We start from the raw sequence: 24,803 nt of genomic DNA, 5'->3' as shown, positions 1-24,803 counted from the left end.
CCATATATATGTAGTTTTGGGTGTTAAAAACCAAGAATTTCTACTCAGAAAACACTAAGTTTAGGAAAGCCGTTAGAACATGCTTGACCTATAAAACACAAGGTAAAAGTATGCCTTATTTTTGGATTGAGTCGTTAACTGTGTCAGTAGTTGTATTCTGCCATTCATTCGTCTATTCCAAAAATGTTTTTTTGAGGTCCTATGTTAGGGCAAGTCCCATTGCAGATACAGTGGTAAATGAGATATGGTCCCTACCAACGAGGAACCAACATTTGAGGGGTAAATAGAGGCAGACTGTGGTGGCTGCTTGGAAGGAAGGTGAGGCCATAAAGGCGATGGAGGCTGGCCTCTGATGGAGGCTGGTGGTGACGGAGGCTGCACCCTGCTGCACCGTAGGCCAGGCCCTGCCTGGTGGGTGGTGTTGTTGGATACTTGGGATCCAGCGTTAGGAAGTTGAGACTCTATTCAATTTGCAATGGGAAATCACTTGAAAGTAGTTAACCAGAGGGAGACAATCTGATCAGATTTCAAAAGGATCATTTTTAGCTGGCGCTGGTGGGTCACGCCTATAATCCTAGCTACTTGGAAGGCTGAGATGAGGAGGATTGTGGTTTGGCACCAACCCGGGCAAGTAGTTCCAGAGACCCCCCCCATCTCCAAAATATCCAGACCAAAATGTACTGGAGGTGCCGTTCAAGCGGTAGAGCGCCTGCTTTGCAAGCGCAAGGCCCTGAGTTCAAACTCAGTACCACCACCAAAAAAAAAAAAAAAAATCTTAATGACTGGAAGAAGGTAGGATGGCATTCTATCTAATTTTCCATCTCGAGCTCATTTACCCCTCTTCTCAGCTGCAGGCGCATTCAGTTCAGAGGGCACTTAAGAAACCAGCGAGAAAGACTCCAACCCCACCCCAAGAACTAAGGCAGCAGAGGAAAGCGGCCTTAGGAAGCAAAGAATGTGAATGGGCCCGGCTGGGATCGATGGGGACGGCGAACCAGGACAAGGGCGAGCTGGCAGAGGAATCGGCTGAGACCATCCATAGCCTACTTCATATGAAGACAACTGAGGATTCAGAGGTCTCTCCATCTACATTCTTAGGCTCCTACCCCGAAACTTCAGGCAGCACCATAGTGTCCCAGGACCTTGCATCGCCGGAACTAGAGGCGGAAGTTCCTTTCGTTGCCACCCGGCGCAACTCTGAGGTGACGCTTCCGGCGGGGGAAAAAAAATGGCTGCGGCCGTTCAGCACTCACGTGTGAACGCTGGGAAAAAGATGAAACGTTTCCTGAAGAAGAAAAAGAAGATGAGGATGGTAGCCAGGACTGTCGCGTCAGAGCTGGAGGAGGAGGTCAAAACCGCTTCCGACAGCGAAGGTAATGTATGGGAACCGAACTTTGGCGGCTTGAGTAGAAAGCCCTGGCTGAGTTCCCGAAACGCTGGGGCTGCCGGCGTTTTATCTCAGCCTGCGGTCGGGAGGGCGACTTTGTCCCTGTGAGGAGGCTTGTGAAAGTGGTGTTTAGAGAAGGGTCGCAGACGTGTGTAGTTTTGAGTTTCACGTTGTTGTACTAGGTATTGTCAGGGTCGCCGTTATTAATTAAAACGGGAGAAACTGTTGTGGCGAAACAGTAGCAAGGGGGGAAGTGAGGTGGTTGAAATGGTAGGCGTAAAATAGGTCTGAGAGCGTGGAGCGCACGGTGAAGGGTTGACGGTTCGTGTGCATTGAATGAATGAGAGCGTTTGGGAGTCAGGGATCAGATAGTACTGAAAGAGTAATGGGAAAGGTGGGATAAAAAAATAATATTACTTAGAAATTTCTCAGAGATGCTTGATAATGAAAGAAAGAAAGGTATTTTTGGGGAAATCCAGTCTCGATATGTTTCTCCTGTTTGTCTTTAGTTGCCATCGTTACAGCACCAGGTTTTTTGATTACAAGGAATTGCAGACCATCTCTTACTTCCTACTGACAAGTTCCTGCTCCTTTTTACTAGCTATATCCACAAACCTGATGTAGCTGTTCTTTCATAATGTATGCCAGTCATTTTCTCCAGATGATCTAGTGGCCTCTCATCTCAGAATGACATACACAGTTCTTAGTCTGCATGATTTGACTTAGGTTGTCTCTTACCGTTTGATATACTGCCCCTAACTAATTACTCTTTGTTTTTAGCCGTATTAGAATCCTTGGTTTAACAACATATCAGACGTCCTCTGGGTACTTGGGTCTCTGTGCTTGCTGCCTTTTCTTCACTGTTTGATTTATTACCCTACTTTTTTTTTTCCCTCCTCAACACTTCTCAGACCATCTGACATACATTTGCTGTGTGTCTTTCAGCGAATTTTATGGAATGGAAGTTGCGTTAAAATACAGACTGCTGTATCCCCAATGCCTATAGTAGAGCGGGTCTTTCACAGGTATTTAAGTAAATGAATGAAGGAACCTGGACTTGGGACCAAGAAGACCCGCTTCTTGATGCTGTTGTAGGCCCTAGACAATTAGTGCCCTTATCCCCTGCCAAAGCAGTTAAGGAAGTCACCTTTATTTGTTGAGCAGGAAGTAGATTGGTTCAAGCAGTGTTGTCCAAGGAAGAAGCACTATTAGATTTGGAGCAAAGTATCACCACTGCTTACAAATTGGGGTGGAAATTGGATTTCTCTGTTCAAGTACTGGATAATTCCAAGTGGGAAATGTTATTTTTCAACACATATCACAAATACTGTTTAGGTTCTAAAGTCCTTTTGCTATTATAGATCAGCTATATCATGATTAAGAAGTCTTCTGAGTAATATGGAAATCTACCTGTCCAATTCAATTCAAAGAACAGTTGTGTTCTGTTATGTTGCAGTAATCCTCTAGGTGTTGAGGATGTAAGGGATCATAAATTCCTGCCTTAAAAGTACCGTTTCAGGGGAAATCAGACATTAAACATAGGATGTTAAGACAGTGTATTGTATATTATTAAAAAGTAGTTATCAAGCTCACAGTCTAATTTGGAAATGGTAAATCCATGTCCTGTGGCATCCAGTTTAGGTATTGCTTTATTTTACTTCACATGTGTTATTCATTTTATATTATTATTGTGGTTTAACTTGTCTCTATCCTTAACAGATGAACATTTCTCAAATGCTGGACTGTGTTTATCTTTATTTTTGTAGGGTTTTCCCTAAGTGGCATTGCATCTAGACCTTAGAAGGGTGAATTGTTTTCTAGGGAGGTGAAGAGGATAATTTTCTCAGACTGGGAAAAGCACATACAGTGACATGCAGTTCCTTAAATTCATTGTCCTGTATTGGACAGAGTGAATCATCTGCTGTGGCTCTAACTCTTCAGAGAAGTGACCAGAAGTGAAACTGAGAATAAAGGTTAAAGCCAGACTATAAAGGGCTATGTGCTGTATGGGGGAAATCAAATTCTCTATTTGTAAGTAGCAGAAAGCTATTGAGAACTTTTAAGCCACAGAGTGTCAAACTTTTATAAATATTACTACTGGCTGTATTGTGACCACCATAGAATGCTCAAACAGTTAGGCAATTGTGAAACTCTATGTTGGGGCCTGACTAGGGCAGGATAGTGAAGACAGAGAAGAGCTCCATTTGGAATGTTTTTCAGACAGAAAAGTACTCAATTTTCTGATCAGCTAACCTCAACATAAGCTTGTAACACCATAAACATTGAGCATGTTATACTCTTAGAAGAATTAGATATAATAATAATAATGATTGTAGTTTCTTTGAGCTTTACATTTTGCTAGGTACTGCTGTAAGTTCCTTATGTGTATCACTTTAGTTTTGACAAGAGCCCTGGATAATGTTCAATTTCATCTTCATTTTATAGTAGAAGAAATTGAGACATAGTTTATATCTTGCCCACTTTGCTGCATAGGCTGATAAGCAAGTTGTTAAATAACACAACCCCTATTGAAGCTTGGTTCTAAGCCTGCATTCTTTTTTTTTTTTAATCATTTTTGTTGTTTTTATCTATTCATTTTTTTGTATTTCCAACACTTATTTATTTATTTTTAAAATTTTATTACGTTGTACTGGAGGTACATAGTGATATTTACAAAAGTGTTTACACTATATCTTACTTAAATTCACCCCTCCATCATTCTCCTTTATCCCCTTCCGCCCATCTTTAGAACAGTTTCATCAAGTCTCATTTCTCCATTTTCATACATGAGTACATAATATTTCTACCCTATTCACCCTCCTTCACCCTTTCTTTACATCCTCCCTCCTCCCACTGGTATCAGCCCCCAGATCTGTTTTACCTTCCTGTCCTTCATTTAAAAAAAAAAAAAAGACATTTTTGTTTGTTTAAAATTGCTATACAGGGAGTTTCATTATGACATTTCCATGTATATATGTATTATATCCCAAATTGGTTTATTCCCTCCATTTTTTTTCCTTTCTGCCTTGGTCCCCTTCTTAATGGTGATTTCAACAGGTTTAAATATTCAGTATTCATTCTTATATAGAAAGTACATCAACCATATTCATCTTCATCACTTCTTTTACCCTCTCCCTTCTGTCGGTGCCTTCCCCTTAGTGTGACCTGTTTTTCACTCTTGTCCCTCATTGTTTAGGAATCTGTTCATTGTTGAGCGGGATTTTCACCTTAGTATTATACCTGTATATGCGTTGTGCTTAAGTCAATGTAACCCCCATCGCTGTACTTCTTCATTCTTTTCCCCCATCCTGTGTTGTTCATCAGTTTTCAGTGTGTTTCTTGTGTCTTGTTTCTACACAGATGTAATGTACTTCATTATTCACTGTCGTTCTTTCCTTCTTTTCCTCCTCCCTTGTTCTCCTCTACCAGTCCCACTTTTTGGGTACATGTTCTGTATATATTTGTATGTATATATCATATTGCTAAGCCCGCACTATTGACAACTACCCTGAAGAACCAGGAATGCATAGATCATCAAAAAACAAACAGCAACAACAAAAAACTATCCAAAAAGTGAAAGGGTAGGGCCTTAGAATGTAAAAAAAAGAAAAGATTAGGAAGAAGGAGTCCTTGATATTGAAAGAAGCTTTTCTCCCACTCAGGGATGTTCTATCACTAAGGGATGTTTTTACAGTCATATTTCTGTAGCACTCCTTCCAGTGTTTATAACCTTACCCCCCAGCCCTCCAAGGCTGTCCCTCTCTCTCCTCCTGCCACCAAGTCCATATTTGTGGAAACAAATTCCCATGTTTGTTCAATTGTGCAACAGGCACCTGTGTTTTTACTACCTCTTGGAGTGACTTTGCACTATTTTTTTGAGATGGGATCTCCCTACATTCCCTGGGTTAGTTTTGAACTCATAACTCAAGTGATCCTCCCATCTTCCTTCCATCTCAGCTTCTGAGTAGCTGAAAGTTGGAGCATTCCTAATGTAAGAATATGTAATGCAAAATACTTCAAAATCTGAAATTTTTTGACTGTCACAAGTGGAGAATTCCACAGTTGACTCTTATGATAGGTCACTATCAAAACACAAGTACACGGAAAAACAAAGTATAAAATTTGAATAAATATAAAATTTGATACTTATCCTTTGTAATAGTGCTGTGTAGGATTGTTGTGAAGTTGTTTTTTTCTTAAACTCAGGTGCTGTACCGCTTGAACCACACCTCCAATCTGTTTTTTTCTGGTTATTTTGGAGATGGGGGGTGGGTCTCACAAAGCTGTTTGCCTGGGCTAGCTTTGAACTGCGATTCTCTCAATTTCAGCCTCCCAAGTAGTTAGGATTACAGGCGGGAGCAATCAGTGCTCTGCTCAATGTGAAGATTAAATGAGGTCATACAGCATCTAATGTTTGGCACACTTGTACTCACTCATAAATATTAGTATTAATGATGAAGATTTCCCTCCTGTTCCAACAAAACTGTTAGCGTCATCTCTTTGTTGCCAAATAAGCTCTGTCTTCTAGTAACCCTGTAAGGAAGACTATGCATTTCTGTTTATAGTTGAGAAAACAAACTGGGAAATAATATTTCCATTATACCATAATGCCTTCCAGTACAAAGCTATCACATCTGTGGATATAAGATGTTACCTGTTTCTCCTCCTTCTGTACTTAGTAATTTAACCATCTGATTATATCTTTGTGGTAAATATCAGGATTAATGGTAATGATTTTGACAGCTCTTGATTATGTCTGCTTAGTTGTTCTATAGACATCTTAAACTTGTTATTTGTAAAACTGAAATCATGATTTCTTTTTCCCAAGGCTGCCTCTCTAAGAATGACACTGCCATCTGCCTGTTGTCCACTGGAAACAATGTCATCCTTTATTCTTACCTTTGCTTCCACATCTGTTTAGTTTAATTCATGCGTTTCTTCTCTTGCTACCACCTTTGTTCTTGCCTACTTCTCTTTTGCTTATCTTGGTACTAAGGGGTCCTTTCTTTGCTCCCTGTCTGTGGTTCCATTCCTTGCATTGTTATGTAAGTATTTGCTAAGTCATAGCAAACACTGAATTAATGAATACTGGACATTTCCTTTAGGAGACATACCTGGTTAGACTCTGAGCCCCTGGTAAGACTCTTTTTGTTAGCGAATCATTACATAATCATGCTTTATGTGTGTCTCTAAAGATAACAGGATGTTGATTCATCAACACTGAATTCAGTGTTAATGAATAAGTGTAACTTGTGCTTAAACAAAGCTTAGCTATCAAAGGTATTTTCTTGGTAAGGCACACCAAAGCCTTGGTACACTAGACAGCACTTTACTGTCTAGTGCACTTGGGGGCCATTTTATATAGTGAAATCACTAAAAGAAAGCACAAAAATGTGGCCTGGGAAGGATACCCATGCACAGTATGAAGCTGAAACAAGAAGGCAAAATGTTACCTCAGCTGCCTGAGTAGACACAGGAAGAGTCAAGGGTTTCACCACTCTTGTGCATGTCTGTGGATGACCAAAGCTATGGATTGAGTTTTGGGTTTCCAAATTGATGGTTTTCCAAATATAGAATCCATGAATAACAAATATTGATTCTGTCTTCTTGTGAACTGGCAACAGTTTACATACCCAGTCTGCATGATCTGACCACATACCTTCTCAGGCTCAGGTTTTGGCTTGCCTAGGTTACTAGTGTCACAGCATTCTGAGCTCTTGCTTTCTTCAACCCCGAGTGTTCTCCCCTCTCCCAGCCCTGCTTATCCTGTGCCACCTGCCTGCTCCTTCAAATTACTTTCTCTTAACCATCTCTTCTATATCCTTTAGGTTTCAGTTTAGCTGTCTCCATCCAGTTTTCCTTTCAGAATTTAGATTGTGATGAGTACTAATAAAGGTTCATTTATTTAATCAACTTAGTAATTAGATCTGTTGGTTGATGATGTACATTCTTCTTTGGCTTAACTCAGAATTTATCATATTTGGTTTTTGGTGCTACTGGGGTTTGAACTCAGGGCTTTGTGCTTGCTAGGCAGGCACTCTACCACTTAAGCCATACTTCTACTCCTCAGAATTTATTATTTAGTATAAGAAGTTGCTGTTTTCTTCTTGTGCAATCGTGTATTTCTGGAAGGATGACCTGTAGAAATGGCTGGTTTAGTTCAGATAGTTATGTACATATGGTCTTGGGAGACTTGGTATTGCAAGTTTTCACATGACGGTGCTGAAAAGCTACAGGCCGAGGCCTCAGGCACACGAGGAATGCGAATCAGTTCACGAGTTACAGGCATGTTATTAAACTGTCCTGGCACATTTTATAGAAAATGGCATCAGATTTTTAACTGGATCATAAAGCAGCTAGGGATGTGCCATATATTGACATTTGAAACAACTTCCTTTATCAAGATTCTACTTAACAAACATGTCACATAGAACACAAAAGCTATGAGTTGCGTTCTGACCTTTATTTTTCACCTTCTGGCTTTAATTTCTTCTGACATTGTATAAGAAAGAAAATTTTGCGTTTATGAGTGTGAAACTCTAAATATTGTGTGTTGCAGAAGTTTCCTGAGTTTTATGAGGATATAGGTCTTGTCAGCTTTGGTAGAGCTGGATGTATGATGTGGTACTTAATACTCATTGAATCATTTGGGAACTTCTCTTAATAAAATTTTTTAAACATTCTTACAAATCGGATTATCACTGAGGATAAAATCAACTAAAGGTGTGTGTAATGTGAACTTGAATGGTGACAGAATGACTCAGATTGAATTTTTGGTAGATTGTAATGCTTTTCAGTAAGATTTCTAATGTGATCATAGTAAACCTGCAGGTAGTCATGAGCCAAAGATATGTTAGAAGGTAAAATGTTGCAGTCTGCATTTTTTTTGGTCAGTACTGGGGTTCAAACTCAGGATTTCTTGCTTCTAGGCAGGTGCTCTATCACTGGGTTAAGACCCCAGTACTGCTGAGAGGGAGGATAAAGGGGAGAATGCTTAAAAGACAAAGAAAACACTTCAACAGCTTCCCTAGTAGTAAGTCACCTCATGTGGAAAAACTGACTGATAATACTAGGGGTTATGAAGAGGAGTTATACTTGAACTTCTCACAATGAATTGATACATTGTAGGAGGTGTATATGCAATGCTAAGCAGACTCTTATGCTTATATAATTGAGGGGGCAAAGCTGCGATAGCCAGTAAATCAATGCAGGTGAAAAAAGCCTTGTTTGTTACTGGGTGCCTGTGTGTTCATTGGCACCTCCCTCATAAAATGTGCCCAGATGACTATAAAATAGTGAAGTGGATGGTAATTTTTTGGACAGTGAAGAAACCTGAATTGTTCTGGTTATATGTATGAAAAATGGTGATCTACTTCTAACCCAGGACTTGATAACAATCCAGTTTAGAAGGTCCTTGGGGATATCTCTTCACTTTTGATAAACTACAAAGCTGTTATTTTAAGATACAATAACACAGCAGATAAATGTGCTTTTCTTCACTCTGTAGTTTATAGCCTTCTTCATCATTTAAGTTACTTAAAATAGCAAGGGGACATGCCTAAGAAATAAAGTATATCATAGCCCTACTTACTGGGTTAGCAATTTACAGGATAGACTCAGGAGACAGATGACTTCCAGGCTACATCTGCTTTGGCTTGCCCAGATAGCTCCTGTAATCACATCTGACAGTATTGTCCCATGGTAGTACTTTTATTTTATGGAAACTTAAGATGATTTCATTTTTTTTCAAAGATTAGTGCTTTTTAAAAAGTTTTAAAGCATCAGTTTTTAATATTCTAAATTTAGGCAAGAAAGACAATGTAGCTTGAGCAGAACTGATGATATACAACAACATGGGGAGCAGCAGTTTCACCAAGCTTTTGAGAACCAGAGGGGTGTGTACAGTTAGGTTAAAATTTGCGTGTGGATGGGGAATGGAGTGGGGTTTACATAGAAATTTCTTTTTATTTCAAACGCTATTAATTTATGCTTTAGTCTAGTTAATGAATATCTCCTACATTAGTTTGTACACATCAGTCTAAATTGAAAATTTGATTCAAAGTCTTGGAGTGGTCTCAGTAGTCTTAACAGCTCCATCACTCTACCCCATTGGGTTGGCGGCTTTGGGCATGTTTTTAATTGTTCCAAGCTTTAGAATCATCGTCTATGTAAGTAGAATAATAAAAGCAACTCAGAAGTGTTGTGAGATGACAATGCATAAAAAGTGCTTTAAATAGTAGTCGGCTCTAAACACAGCTAGTTTGTAGTACCATTACTATAATACTTCAAAAAACTGTGGAGCAAAGGCACTGATCACATGTGAAATAAAGAGTAGTTTGCACGTGATTACTGGTATGGACTAAAACCAGGATCTTAGGCAGGATTATGCTATTATAATTAATTAATTTTTTAGCATCTTTTTAAAGCTTTTGTGATTCCTCCATCTTTATCTGTCCTCTGATCATTAGCTATCATATGTTTAGTGTATACTCAATAAATGTGCCAGGTCTATGCTAAGTGCCTTTTATGTGTATCTTATTGATACTAACAATCCAGTGAGGTAGGTACAATTTTTATCCCCATTTCAGTAATAAACTGAGACACAGAGGGGTTAGGTAACTTGCCCAAAATTATGCTGTCACAAAATAATGGAATCAGGACATAATGCCAAGTCTGTGTAATTCTGTTATCTGAGTTCAACCCTATGTGGTAACTGTTTGATTATGTAAAGCTTCTTTTTCAGCAACTCAGCATGTATTGCAGAGGTCCCAGATATCAGAAGTATTCTTCCTTTTTCCTTCTCTACCTCTGCTACATAAAAATGCTCCATGTGGAAAAAAAAAATTATCCGTGTGTAGGGGTGTGTGTATGTGTGTGTGTGTGTGTGTGTGTGTGTGTGTGTGTTATGTAATCCACACTTAAATGGTGCTCACCATGGGTTAGGCATTCTTTATATTTATTTAACTCATTTAATCATCATGACCAATTAAGTAGGTACTATTTTATCTTCATTCTTATAGAAACTAAGGCAGAAAACAACAAACTTAAAAGAAGTCACTTAGCTTAGTGCCTGGAGTTGAGATTGAACTCAGGCAGTCTGACTTAAGTGTTCTTACTCTTAACCACCTTCTTGCTGGTCTCAGTCAAGTTTTATGATGGATCATTTTTGATTTAGGGTAAATTCCAAACGTGTGAAGTAAGGTAAGTGTTATCCAATAAGCTTAATGCTCCCAAGTGGTATTTGCATTTTAAGAGAAAAACCTTAATCCAGTGGAGAAACTTTAAAAGTAAGTGCTAGGAGGGAAAAAAAAAAAAAAAAAACACTAGCAGTTTGATCTCTAACTGGAAGCAAGCAGATAGAATGTGGAACATTCAAGCTTCTTGGTTTTATTTTTGGGGTTAATACATACTTTATTTCTTGGATCGTAAATCACATTTTTATGAGATTCCCAACTTGTTTTCCTATACTCTGATCTTACCATCCATTCCTCAACTCTTCCTGTTCAGCTACTCCAAACTTCTTGTCATTTTATAAGAATTTCATCATCTCTAGCCTTTTCAGTGCTTTTGAACATGCTGATTTCATTTGCCTGGAATTACAATAATAATTTTTATTTTCAGACAGAGTATTGATTCAGATCTAGGATGTTTTTGGTTCTAGGCTCAGTGACTTCTGTGCTCTGATCAGTTAGGTTAGAGTGTAGAATCTTAATTTGACCTTCTCCCTTCTCATTACTCATATGCTTGCTTTTGCCTTTTAAGAAACAACTTGAATATTATCTTTGTAAAACTTTTCTTAAAACATTCTCCCCTACCTCCATCACCCTTTTTTCATTGCTTTTCTTTGAGAACATTTGCAGTTTTTATTGCAATTTTTTTTAACTCTATCCTCCTAAACTCTTGAATTCTTTAGGGAGAGAAACCTAGACGTAAGCTTTTCATTTCTTTCTTGTTTATTAATATATAAATGGTAGGGAACTGTGCATCTTGTTAAAGCTTTGTCACAGTTCTAAAATCTAAGGAAAATGGCTCACTTTCCTGCCAGCAGCTAACCTTATTGGGGATCAGGGACAGATGGCAAATTTGAAAAGGAGCTAGAGGATTGGGGGGAAGACAGCAAGTGGCGAGAAATGCTTTATGTCTACCTCAGCACCTCAGAGGTGTAACCTTGCTCTGCCCAATAGTAGCCAATAGCTAACGATATGTGGCAACTTAAATTTAAAGTAATTAAAATTAAAGAAAAAATTCAGTTCCTCAGTTGTGCCAGACATCTTTGAAGCACTTGGAGCCTCTTGTGACTGGTGGCTCCTGGGTAGCTCTGATGTACAACATTGCCATGATTGGAGCTTTTTGTCATTATTTCTAATAAACATCCTTCCTTTGTGCACTTTTGTTGATATTCACACTTAAAAAGTGCAGAAATAATGTTCGAGGTAGCACAGGACTTCCCAGGAGTTTTGTCTGCTGATTGTCATCTCTGCCTAGATGCCTAGAAATACATACTTGTGCTATTAGAGATTGAACAGTGGAACATTACAAAAACACTCATGCCAGTAGGATATAGTGAAAATTCAAGAACCAGTTCTTTTTAATTCACATAGTGGTAATTTTTTATATCCTAGAAGTAAATCCATTTTTAAAAAAGTATACTGGGAGATTTCATTACATTGGCATTTTTAATTTATTCATCTAAAATGTCATCATTGCCATTGGCAGTAAATGCTAGACTAGAAACTTCTGAGCTAGAGCATCTTTAAAAACAGTAAAAAGCCTGACTTTTACAAATTTGTCTAGGTGATTTTTTTTTTATTGGTAAGGAGAGTATAGGTTGAATAACTGTGTATAATACTTATGTTGTAGTCAAACTAGGTAAAACGTGCACTGAAGAAAAATAGACAAGGTTTCAGAGAGGTGAATTGAAGTGGCTTACGTAATCATAAAGCATTTTGGCTGATTTTACACTGCAGTTGGAAAACGTGAAATTTGCTTCAATTTGTAAGGATGAAACACTAGATGTCAGTGTTGTAGTTCTTACATATTACCAGGAGCTGGTAAAGATTTTTCTGCTTTTAATTACCCAGATAGTTTCCATTCACATGAACTTTTAAGCTATTATGCCTCTTTACATTTAGATAAGTACTTACTAGACAAAGTAGTTTTTCTAAGAATTGTTTATTTTATAATTAGCATCTGGATAGTGCTGCTGACTTTGAGGAGTATAGCATATTTGTTACCAGAATTTTTGGGCAAAAGTTGCAGTTTGGAGTCCCAACAGACTATATTTAGCCACCTGTCTCTATGCCAGTTAAAGAGTAAATAGTGATGAAAGGCAGAGATGAGATTTAATCCACGTGGCCACCTGGGAAAAACAGAGGGGTTCAGTGACTCCAAGTCCTCTTCAGGGTACTTTAGGTTTAAATGGACAAAGAATTGGGCCAGGGGACAAGAGATATGCATAGTTAACGGTCTCTGGTCACTGTGGTCTGGTTGATCACTATCTCAGTTCTGGTTCTGCAAGGTGGTTTGAAGAAGACATCATTGCTTGAACCAACAGTCAGGTTTCTATGGGGTGATAGTTCTCGCTCTAGAGTGCAGTTCTTCATCATAGATAATTACCCTCATTGTGTGTGTGTGTGTGTGTGTGTGTGTGTGTGTGCTGTGCCTTGCATGGCTCCCTGTTTCTTAGGGGTACCTTCAGTCTCTTACCATAAAGCTGTTTATCAGATGTGCCCCAGGAGAATCCAAGGTGACTGGGAGAGAATGGCTTATAGCAGAGGAGACAGATGTGAAGTAGTAAGACATGCCAGGCTTTTGTCCTGCTTTTAGTTAACTTGTGGGCTCAAGTGAGGAGCCAGTGCTGTTTAGGGGAAGCAGTTTCTAAGTACCCATTAAGTATTTATTTTTCAACTAACTGTGTTCTCTAAACTTTGTTTCTCAAAGTCCTAGGAGATGCTTCTTGGGAAAAAGTTGTGTGGGCCCTGGAATCAATTTTTATTGAGTTGATTAAAGTACTAACAGCTTTGTTTGAAAAAAATTTAGATACCTTTTTAAAAAATATTGTGGGAATAATATAGTTGCCTACAAATATACTTGTATGTCAAAGTGTAGGGTCACATGTTTTTAGATTTTTGAAATTAACCCAGCATACAGGATATAGAAGAGCCTTGAGATTAAATTAGTGCTAAATAAATTTCTATTTTAAGGAACTATTTCTTTAAGAAATATGCAGCTTCATCAGAGTCATAGAATTATAAATGATTTTCTGCTTTTAACAAATGTTTTAATACTTTTTCATACCATTGATAATTTAAGATCATGCATTTAAAGAATATATTATTTTTCTTTTCTCAATAATGCTCAGTGAGTTTTTGGAGATATTTCAATGTTATTCTCGGTTCATTTTTGGATATGTATGTTTCTATTTGCTGTTCTAAGGCTACAAATTTGTATTTGAAATGCATTAATATTTAGTTTCATGCCCTTTTTGTTTCATGAATTCTCAGCACTTAAAAAAAGGTATAGTTTGAGTATCTCTTACTGGGACCAGAGGTTTTTCAGATTTCATAGTTATCAAATTTTGGAATATTTGAATGGACTACTGATTGAGCATCCCTAATCTGAAAATCTGAAATCCAAAATGTCCCCAAACTCAGGATGCTCAAACTCCAAAATCTTTTGGCCAACACGATTCTTAATTTTTTTTGAATTTTAATTTTCAGATTAGAAACATTCAGCCAGTGTTATGCAAAAGTAGTACCTAAGTTGCAAGTATTAAAATCACCAGTTGAAAATCAAGTCTAAACAGCAATGGTCTAATTCATGGCTTGAAGTCAGGAAATTAATAATGATTACTCCAAAGTTAATAATCTAGTGTACATTCTCTTCTCACTTTGGTTGTAGCAATAAGCAAAATGTAGAGTGTGCACATTCTGCTGAACTTATTTAAAGGAGAAACTGAGGGCTTGTAGTTGAAGAACAGTCAATTTTTTTGTAAGAACATTCAATCAGTAGACTTCTTAGAAGGTAGAAGAGAGGTTCTGGCTATGATGCTTGGCTCTGGTAATGGTACTGGGAGCAGCACAGGCTCACCGAGAGGTAGTACTTTGGGGCTATGTTTCCTTTTCAGCCCACTGCATTTAAGTGAAAGTTCTGATTTGGGTCGGGGGGGACATCAGAATTGGATAAAGTAGGGAGGGAGCAGCAGAAAACTGCTTATGCCTATGCTTTTTTCTTCATGTTATCTTAAAGCAAATGAGTCAGTATTTAAAAGATTATCAGTACTGTTGATTACTAATATTGTTATGTAGTAGAGCTAACAGAATAGTAAGTTTCAAGAACTGGCATTTTTTTGTATTTAACTTTGAGATTCATCTAATCTGGGGTTAATCAAAGAAAGTACATTTGTTACCTGGAGAGTTAACTACTAAGTGGCATCTATTTGTGTAACCCTGCTTTCCTTTTTATTAATGTCCTAGCTACCTTTATTAGCTCTTCTTGTTGAAACAAAAAACATTACAAGTGACTTAGCTGTTGGATGATTTTCTCCTTTGAAGTATTTCCTAGTAAGTGTGATTGGTTTCTGAAGAATGAAAAATGAAATAGAATCTCTCCAGAGGGCCCTGGATCACTGTGCCAGCTGCATGTGCTTATTGTTAAAGCACAATTTATTTCAGAAGTGGAAAAAGGCTGGCTGCTAAGCTTAGGGTACCCAGAGCTAGCTTCTCAGTAAGTTTGTTTCCCAGCAAAGCTACTGACTGACTACACTGTTGTTCCTAATCCAGACATTGGAGTCCTAAATCATGACCTAGCTTGCTTGTAACCTTTGGTAGTTCTGCATGATAAAATTCAACAGTACATTTATAAATTGGTATTTTCAGCTCAGAAGTTCATATTTAGTCACCTAGCAATGCGATTGAATCTTTGGTATCTTTGGCACATCATTAGATAGCTTCTCCCCACCCCCCAATGTTAAAACAGCTAAATGAAGTTTATAGTACTATATCTGAATTCTTTAAAATGAGGGTTTTTTTTTTTTAGTGTTTTTCTGCACACAGATTCAGAGTTTTAAATACATGGACCAAATTCATGAGAGACGTTACCCAGACACTATCATTTTCTTGATATGATAAAGTTTTTTCTTTAAATTGTTTTTAACATAGTTATCTCTTTAAGTATTTTAATGACACTGTTAAGGTCCACGTGCTTCAATACATCCTATACTGGCCCCATGACAAGCATCTCTTACCATTCTGACAGCAGTGAAGTGGTGGAAACTGTTGGACTTACTTCTGCTGTGCAGGTCCTGGGTCTTGAAGCCACTGAGACATTCCTGTCAATGTGGCTAGGTCTTTGGGACTGATAGCAATGGTATTGATGCTCCTGCTGTGCCCCACCATTACTGTAGCTATGGGACTCAAAGAGTCCTTTCTTATAAGAGTACAGACAGGTGGAACTTGATGAAGGGTCTTGGCAGTTTGTTCATAGCCTTGGTAATCTCTGCCTATGAAACTAAAATTATATTTGATTTTACTCTCAGGTTCTATAGGAAGCTGTGAATCAGAAATGGATCAGTTGTCTGATGATGAAGCAATAGAAGCTGACAACGAGGATAATGTTGAACCTTGTGATAAAGAAAATGCTGCAGAATCAAGTGCTGGTGCTAATACTGGCTGGGCAGATGCTATGGCTAAAATCCTTAACAAGAAAACTCCTAAAAGTAAACCCACCATCCTCATCAAAAATAAAGAGTTAGAAAAGGAGAAAGAAAAGTTAAAGCAAGAAAGACTAGAGAAAAGAAAACAGGTGTGTCCTGTTGGTTGTCTTATAGATGATGTTGTTTGTAATCTAGTTCTTATCTGTTCCATATTGTTCCTTGCTGGGTTTGTCTGCTTAACATTCTAGTTTTTAACTTGCTTTTTATGTGTGTTGGGGTGGGGAGTGGAAGGTTACATTCAGAAACAGTCTGAATTACCTTATTGTACATGTTCAGTGTTTAGTCCTTTAAGCAAAACAATAGAAATGTAAACTGAGGAAATTTATCTTTCTAAAATAATTATACATGTGGCAGTGACTCCTGGGTCTAAATATTTTATTTTAGTTGTCCATGTTCTGGCATCGTTAGGTTTGAACTCATTAGAAGTATATTAGCTAGTTTTTTGCTAAAAACTTTTTTTTATAATGTCAATCTGTGTGATGATGTCACAGTCAGGTTGTAAAAACTGATTATTTTTCTGTTGGATAAACATGAATTCATTATCGCTTTGGTTAATCCACTGATGATTGAAGTTAGACTAGTGTATTCTTAGTTAAAGACCAAAAGTTGTTTGTGTAGTTTAAAAATAAAGAAACTATGATAAGGTTTTTATATTCCTTTACTTGATAAAGTACCTGTGTCTAAACTATTTGAATACTAAAATGAGTATTTATTAATGAAAAAATAACTTTGTGTAATTGTACTGGCAATGCAGAATACTAATTTCCAAGAAGAACTTTAAAGGTAGCAATGATAGAAAAATAGATTTGAATTGACATAAATTTCTTTTTTATGTTTACTCTTACCTTGTTTCAAGATGAACCATTTCTTTGTTCTTATTACTGGTTGCTTTGTGTGAAAGGCTACATAAAGGTGGAACTTTTCAAGCTTTGCTCTTATCAACATAATACACAATGTGCACTTTTATTAATTCAATATTCTCGTACTAAATCTTACAGATAGCTTTTCAACTGCAAATTTGAATCCTTGTTTATTAACTAGCAAAAGCTAGAAAAGGCTTTAAAAACATCAGAATCTTTAATTACCTCTACTCTCAAAGTTGCAGTCAGGGCAAGAACATTTTGAAGCCAAGAGTGAGTCTCTGACTCAACTCTAGGTCAAAACACTGAGTAGTAGAAAGAATGCTTGTTGTTACCAGAAGCACAAAGTAGCAGTGACATATACTCTTTATACAGCAGTTCTGCAGTAGGGCCTATGTAAATGCCCTATCTGATTTGGAGAAGAATTTATATTTCTTTAGAAAGAAATCAGTCTAATCTTTATAGTGAGAGCAGGAATATGGTTTTACTGTTAGACATTTTCATCAGTACAAAGTGAGAGCTAGATGAGTAGCAGAAAGAAGAGATCAAAGGAGACATTTTTTCTATTGGTCTTGGTATGGATACTTCTGATGCTGACTAACTTCAGGTGATTAGTTCATCATATCAGTGTGCTTGATAGTTGGATACATGTTGGCTTGAGAAACAGATGTGAACAGTGTGTCAGGTCAGGTGCCTGCACCCAGGATCCTACTTGAAGACCATTTTTAATTGGAAAACTCTTCTCTTTTCTGTGGGTTTTTCTTATTTCCCAGTTCCCTTTCTGTTTTTACACAGAGGCAAAAAAATTAATTTGCTAGAATTTGTGACTGATAATGTATAGAGCAAGAATATTGGTTAGATGTGCTGTGAGAGGAGAAAAGAATTTAGATGATTTTGTGTGGAGAAAAAGTTACTACATTAATATTTAGATATGATATGGTTCTTTTAAAAGGTGACACATTCTTAATTATGACTGTTGAAGAAATCACTTTCTGAAAAGAAAGAGAAACAGTGCTTAAACTTGTAGTTACCAAAGAGAGTAGCTTGGAGTCTTTCTTATTCCCTCTGATGATCTGGATGGCAGGTCAGGCGTGTGGCTGTCTGACACCCTACCTCATACTGCCATGTACTGGCCACTCTCCAGACCCCTGCTGTCAGAGAACCTAACTGATACTCACTTGGTGCCTCTCACATGACACGCTGAGTGCTAGCCACAGGCTCTCTGAGTTGAACCCCCAAAACTATGGTTTTCTAAAAGTCTGTATGACAGCTTAAGCCAGAATGATTTATTACCTTTGTCCTTTCACAGAGTATCTATCAAAGTTTGCTGCACTTTCAAAAATGCCTAATATTCTTTCACATAACATTATTTATAACACAGCTTGATAAGAAGCGGGAGTGGGAAATGATGTGCAGAGTAAAGCCAGATGTTGTCAAAGACAAAGAAACAGAGAGAAATCTCCAGAGAATTGCAACGAGGTAAGACTCCTTTTGCCCTCTAAAAAATAAATATACTAAAGTTTTGATAGTGATCTATTTTTTTTTATCAGGTTTGACTCTTAAAACTCTGCCTTCTCAGAGCCAAATGATACATATCTAAGCCTGCTGTTGAACACTGAATTCAACCAAAGATTTTGGAGGTCTCTTGAGGCAGGAGTATATTGTGCTAACTGTATATTTGGTATGAACCTATTTCAGATCATCTTGTCTTTATAGTCACAAGAACAGTGTAATCAGACCTCTTACTGCATTTCTCTTATGATAGCTGTCTAAATTTATGGCACTAGATTATTTTTGTTATCTAGCATTGTATTTATGGGATAATACATTACACATTGTGGCAGGTTCATGCTATTCTTTACTCTGCTTTTTTTTAAATCACTGGCAGCAGACATTTTATTTGATGCCTTCTGTGTCCAAAGATAAGTAGGATATAGTGGCTGCTGGGTGGTCCTTGCTCTCTCATTGGTAGGAATTACAGTTTCTTTGAGAATAGAGGTATGTTCTGTATATTGGGAGCATATAGCAGGAGATAAGGGGTGGGGGTTGGGAAGGCTTCACAGAGGAGATGGCATTAAAGCTGCTACTTTAAGAATATAGCAATTGTTTTTACTGAAATTACTTTTAATTCTTAGTTGCCAAAATTATTTTGGTTATCTTCTAATCCATCTAGATGTTACATAGTGAGATGGTGTGGTGATTTAGGGCATGGGGGATAGGGTCAGATTGCTAAATTCAAATTCTAGTACTGACTCTTATTTGCTGTGTGTCTTTGGATATACTACTTAGTTTCTCTCTGTCTCAGTTTATCAGTTAAAAGAAGATAATATACCTAGCCTTAAAGGTTTCTCTGAGAGTTAAGTAAGTTAATAATAAAAAGAATTTAAAGAAGTATAGATAGAGTCAGCACATGAGAATAAGTGCCTCTTTAAATTTATGCCCTAGGCAACCTCACTTGGTTCCCTCTGGTCATGGCCCTTCTGAAAGGCCTGGCCTTTACTTTTTGTTAGCTAACAAGTCAGGCTGTTTTTTAGATGAGGGTAGCAGAGAAGAGAAGGACTTTATTATGCGTGGCAAAAGCTGTAACCAGAGTTTCATATTCTTACTGGTCCCCATTGTCCCACAGGGGCAGTGCAGGTTCACTGGATGGATACCAGCATGGGCAGTGAGTTGTGGTATAGGAGAGGCACACTGTGCTAGGGGATCTGTTACTTTTATAATGTTAATAACAAGCTGTTCTTTGAGGGGAGATGTTACCTTATCTATCAAGTCACTTACTGCAAATCCAACACTGAGAAATGGCTGGGTAAAGAGCAGTCAGGCCTTTTGTTTTTGAAAAACTCAGCAAGAATGTGCAGGGTTGCTCTGGGCTATGGCAGATTGCCTCTTTTGAGAATTATTAGAGAAAGAATTCACAGATAGAATTTTAGAGCTGGAATGGATCTTAATGGTCTAAATCAGTGCTGCCCAGTAGAAATAAAAATGTGAGGCACATATCTAATTTAAAATTTTCTCAGGGTTTCATAGAGAAAAAGTAAAATGAATGACATGAAATTAATTTCAATAATTTATTACCTAATCAGAATATTTCAACATGCAATTGGTATAAAGTAGTTATTGATGAAATTTAAAAATTTGAAAAATTTTTTTTTCCCTAAGTAGTACTGGGGTTTGAACTTAGGACCTCATAGGAGCTCTACCACATGAGCCCACCTCTCAGCCCTTTTTTGCTTCTTTAGTTGTTTTTCAGGTCGGGTCTCATGTTTTTTGCCCAGGACCAGCCCATGTGACTGGAATCACAGGCGCACACCAATACACCCAGTATATTGATTGAAATGGGGTCTTGCTAACAATTTTTGCCTGAGCTGACCTTGAACTGTGATCCTCCCAATCTCCACTTCCCGAGTAGCTGGGATTACTACTTGGGAAGGGCCCTTAACCTTCAGAATTCATCTGTGTAAGAATGAACTTACACAGGGCAAAGTTTTAAAAATAATTATCTTTAAGAGTAGGAGTTTTTGGGGGAGTGGTACTGGGAATCAAACACAGGAATTCACATGTTAGAAAACTGTTCTACCACTAAAATAGGATTTTAAAGTTAAGTTTCATAACACATAGTTGCAGATAATATATCTGAATACTTTTTAAGCTACTCAGTTTTCCAATTTACAGATGGAATTAAGATCCAGCAGATTTTCTTAGAGTTAGATAATTACATAACTAACTGTGAGTCCTGGATTCTTCCATCTGTCTCAGTGCCTTAACTGATTGCATGTATTATGACAGACAGACTTTTATATCAAAAGTAGTTTTCAGTTCTAATTGAACAAAAGTTGATTTTGAATGACCATAAAAACCCATATATTCATTCTCTATTCTGAAATTTATATTTTTTCAGTGAAATGTATATTCATTTTCCAAATGTATTTTACCCATTCATTCAGGTCTTTCATTTGAGTGCCTCAAAAGTACTTTTCTTTTTTCTAGGGAGTAAGAAAAAACACTTGCCATCCTTATAGAGTTTGTATTCTAGCATGATAGTTATTTAACCACATTGTTCTGGTTACTTTATATTCTTTAGAGGTGTGGTGCAATTATTTAATGCTGTTCAGAAGCATCAAAAGAATGTTGATGAAAAGGTTAAAGAAGCAGGAGGCTCTATGAGAAAGCGTGCTAAATTGATATCAACTGTTTCCAAGAAAGACTTCATCAGTGTCCTGAGAGGAATGGATGGAAATACAAATCAGAAAAGTTCAACTGGGAAGACCCCAATAGACAAACAGGTAAGACTTTATATAGTATTAGTGCATCAGATTCTTGCTCTACAACTGAAGAGTTTTGAGATGCAAAAAAAGGGGGGAGAGTGAGGGGACGGGGGAGAAATGGCACAAACAGTGTATGCACATATGAACAAATGGATAAAGGAAAAAAAAAGCCACATACTATAGAATTACAATTTCATTAAAATTCGTTTATGCCTACAACCAAATTAAAAAGTTTGGATTCTTCAGTTTCATGATGACTTACTCACTTTGGAAGTTAATGTACCCTTGCTGTTAGTACTCAGAAGCCAAATAGTATGGGGCTTGCATATTTCCATCTGAAATCCTAGCATGTGTGCATCTTGGTGAGTAGAGGCGTGAGCACCGCAGCATCAGTTGAGACTTTTGCCCACAGAGGTAACTGTGATAGTTTTTACCTTCTAAATGTGAAGAGTGAGAGCTTCAGGAAGTCATGGTGGAAAGTCATCTGTATGTTGAGACAGCTTTGGTGATATTGGGGAGTTTGAGTTTATAATTACTTTCCATGGTCTTCAGCATAATAACTTTGCTTCTTCAGCCAGTTTGCCCTGTGTACTTCAATAATTTCTGTGTTAATGCCCTACATGAAAGGTTCTGAAATGCACAGCATAAGAGTTGGTTTTAAAAGAATTTAAACAAAGTACTTAGGTATATTTGATGGCTTGATTTCTCTTGCCAACAGTAAGTACTTTGGTAAGTCAGGAGACAAGAGTTTCTGTCACGAATTTTTGTATGTGTTTTGAAAACCTTGGAAAGAGGAACATTTAAGAATTTCATGTCAGCTTAGGCTTGAAGTATTTTTCAAGTTCCTTGATAAATTTGCCATTTTGTTTAATTTGTAGTTTTATTTTTTTGATTGTTATGTAATTATTGCACATATTTATGAGGTACAGTGTTTTTTTTTATTCACATATACATTGAGTAATGATCAAGTCAGGGTAATTAGCATAGCCGTCATCTTCCCTTCTATTTGTTTTGGGACTTGTAGTACATTATTGTGCCATAGAGCACTAGAACTTAGTGATCCTGTCTAACTGTAACATTGACTAACTTCCTTCCTCCTCTCCCTGCCCCTCCCCAACATTCTTCCCGACTCTGGTAATTGCTGTTCTTAACTTTTATTAAATCAGTTTTTAGATCAGTTTTTAGTTTTTAGATTCCACATATGAGTGAGCTCATGTATTTTTTTCTGTGCTTGGCTTATTTCTGTGTCCTTCAGGTCCACACATATTATCATAAATGACAGGGTTTCATCCATTTATGGCTGAATAAGATTCTATTATATATTTCATATATTCCATTATAATATGTATAATATTCTGCTGTATATGTGTGTGTGTATTTGCATATATGTATACATGCATGCATACACATTGTGCTTTTTCTTTATCCATTCATCTGTTGATGGACATTTAGAACTATTCCATATCCTGGTATTATGAATAATGTTTCAATAAACATGAGATTGCAGGTATGTCTTTGACATACTGATTTCGTTTCCTTTGAGTATATATTCAGTAAGAGGATTGCTGAATTGTGTGTTAGTTTTTGAAGAACCTCCATAGTGTTAGAATGACTATTATCAAAAAGATAACAAATGCTGGTGATAATGTGAAGAAAGAGGAGCTCTTACACACTGTCAGTAGGAAAGTAAATTAGTACAGCCATTATGGAAAACCGTATGGGGCTTTCTCATTTAACCTAATTTTGATGACAGTTTTCTAATCTACTTTTGTCTCTTTCAAATATCAAAGGACCTGAATTGCATACTTATATTAAATGGCTCTCATAGTTCTACTATTTTAAAATATCTATCAGAATTAATTATAAACGTATGAACACTGTATTTGGGGATTATGCTTTATAGTTACAGTGTCTCAGGTGGTATTCTTACTGGTAACATGGTAAGAATTTGAGAGATTTAGAAGCATTGGATGGGAAAGAACTAGTAGAAAGTAAAGACTTACTTTTTATTTCCTTTTTGCTTTTTATTTTCTTTTTCCTGTTGGCTTCAAAATAACCTTTTCCAGAATCAACTTTGCTTTGGGATTATTTCTTTCATGAGTTATGAAAATAAATAAAGGGCCATCTGCAATGGCATTATAGCATTTTCTTTGTTGTCATTTGTACTTGCTCTGGACTTTTTTTCTACTTTAGATACCACAGGCATAGTATTAATCTGGGGCAAGATAAACAGTTGCTTGAGATTCAAGCCAAAGTGGCTTTGCTCTAAAAGTTAATTTGTTTCCTGATCTACCTCCCCCATGTTACCAATACCCCAGTACATTTCTTTCTTATGAAGTATTTTTTTTTATTATTTTCATTTCTTGCTTACAGAAAAACAAGCTCCTTTGTTTTGAAAATTATATTTGAGTTTGCGTCTGAAAAACTAAAAGGACTGTTTATAGTAGGATCACTTGTTGATACAAAAATATTTGTAAATGTCTACTTACAATAGGTGCTGTCTTGTCTTATAAAACAAGATGGATAAATGACTAGGTAAAAACAGTAAGCAAGATTACCTTGACATCATACAAATTCTAGATTAGTATATCTAGAGTACATATCATTGTTAGTTATACCGTGTGTAATAAAATATAAATTAAGTGACTATCTCTTTGTGGGGGGAATTTTGAAGTAATTGATAATAGTCCTTTAGGACATAGATTAGTAAGTTTATGCATGTTACAGACCCTCTAAAAAGCAGGTGCTCTATCACTTGAGCCACACCTCCAGTCTATTTTGCTCTGGCTTATTTTGGAGATGGGGTCTGTCAAATTATTTGCCTAGTCTTGCCTCCTGATCTCAGCCTTCCAAGCAAGTAGCTAGGATTATAGGTGTGAGTCACCAGTGCCTGGTGATAGGTGGACTTTTAAGCCAGTTGAAGGGAAGAAGAAGAGGCAGAGGTGGGTGTAGATTCTAGAAATGAGTCCTAGATTAATGAACTGGATAAAGGCAGATATTAAGTAAGTAGAGAACATTCTCCTTTTCCCCCCCTCATCTTTTACATTATTTTGGCATTACAGCTGTTGTACCCTTTCCTAATAAGTGTTCTCTTTAACACAATTTGACAAAAGGACTCTTCCATAAGTTTCTTGTCTCTTCACTGGGCTGTAAGGTATTTAGAGGACAGGCTTCTTATGGTGCTCCCGATACTGCAAAGTCTCTAAAATCAGTCAACCCACATGTAAACTAGACTCACTTGCACCTTTTCAGCAGGGTATGAATTTAGAGACACCTTCATTATAACGATTTCTGCTTGTTTCCCAGTTACACATGCTTATTCACAGTTGTGATAGTAATGCCTTAGGTTTGGGGGAAAAAATCCATGTTTTATATTAAAAGTGAAGTTGGATAGACTTATAATTACATGAGGCTACAGAGATTGTGTTCATTGTAGTCAGCATAATTTAAAGAGTGATTTGGATGTTGGCTTGTTGGAGGGTTCCCCCCCCCCACACACAATGTATTGAGAGTTTATTTTGAAGAACCCCTTCTCAGGAATCTTTGTGTTTCCTTCAAGGCTTCAAGGAAGAAGAAAC

At 37.2% G+C, this 24,803-nt stretch overlaps 1 protein-coding gene across 1 annotated transcript in view; it reads left to right on the top strand.

Moving 5' to 3' along the window:
* The first annotated feature begins 1,187 nt into the window (after positions 1–1,187).
* The window catches only part of Rrp15 (ribosomal RNA processing 15 homolog), a 41,742-nt gene continuing 18,126 nt past the window's right edge, over positions 1,188–24,803 (top strand). The window contains exons 1-4 of the mRNA XM_074048294.1: positions 1,188–1,373; positions 15,924–16,189; positions 18,342–18,439; positions 21,042–21,243. Of these exons, the coding sequence (XP_073904395.1) occupies positions 1,229–1,373; positions 15,924–16,189; positions 18,342–18,439; positions 21,042–21,243 (711 nt within the window). The 5' untranslated portion in view covers positions 1,188–1,228. The remainder of the gene's footprint in view (positions 1,374–15,923; positions 16,190–18,341; positions 18,440–21,041; positions 21,244–24,803) is intronic.

The sequence above is a fragment of the Castor canadensis genome, chromosome 11 (genome assembly GCF_047511655.1).
Source record: "Castor canadensis chromosome 11, mCasCan1.hap1v2, whole genome shotgun sequence".
In the NCBI taxonomy this organism is placed as follows: domain Eukaryota; kingdom Metazoa; phylum Chordata; class Mammalia; order Rodentia; family Castoridae; genus Castor; species Castor canadensis.
The sequence above is the reverse complement of the archived record's forward strand: the minus strand, read 5'-3'. Positions and strand labels throughout refer to the sequence as shown.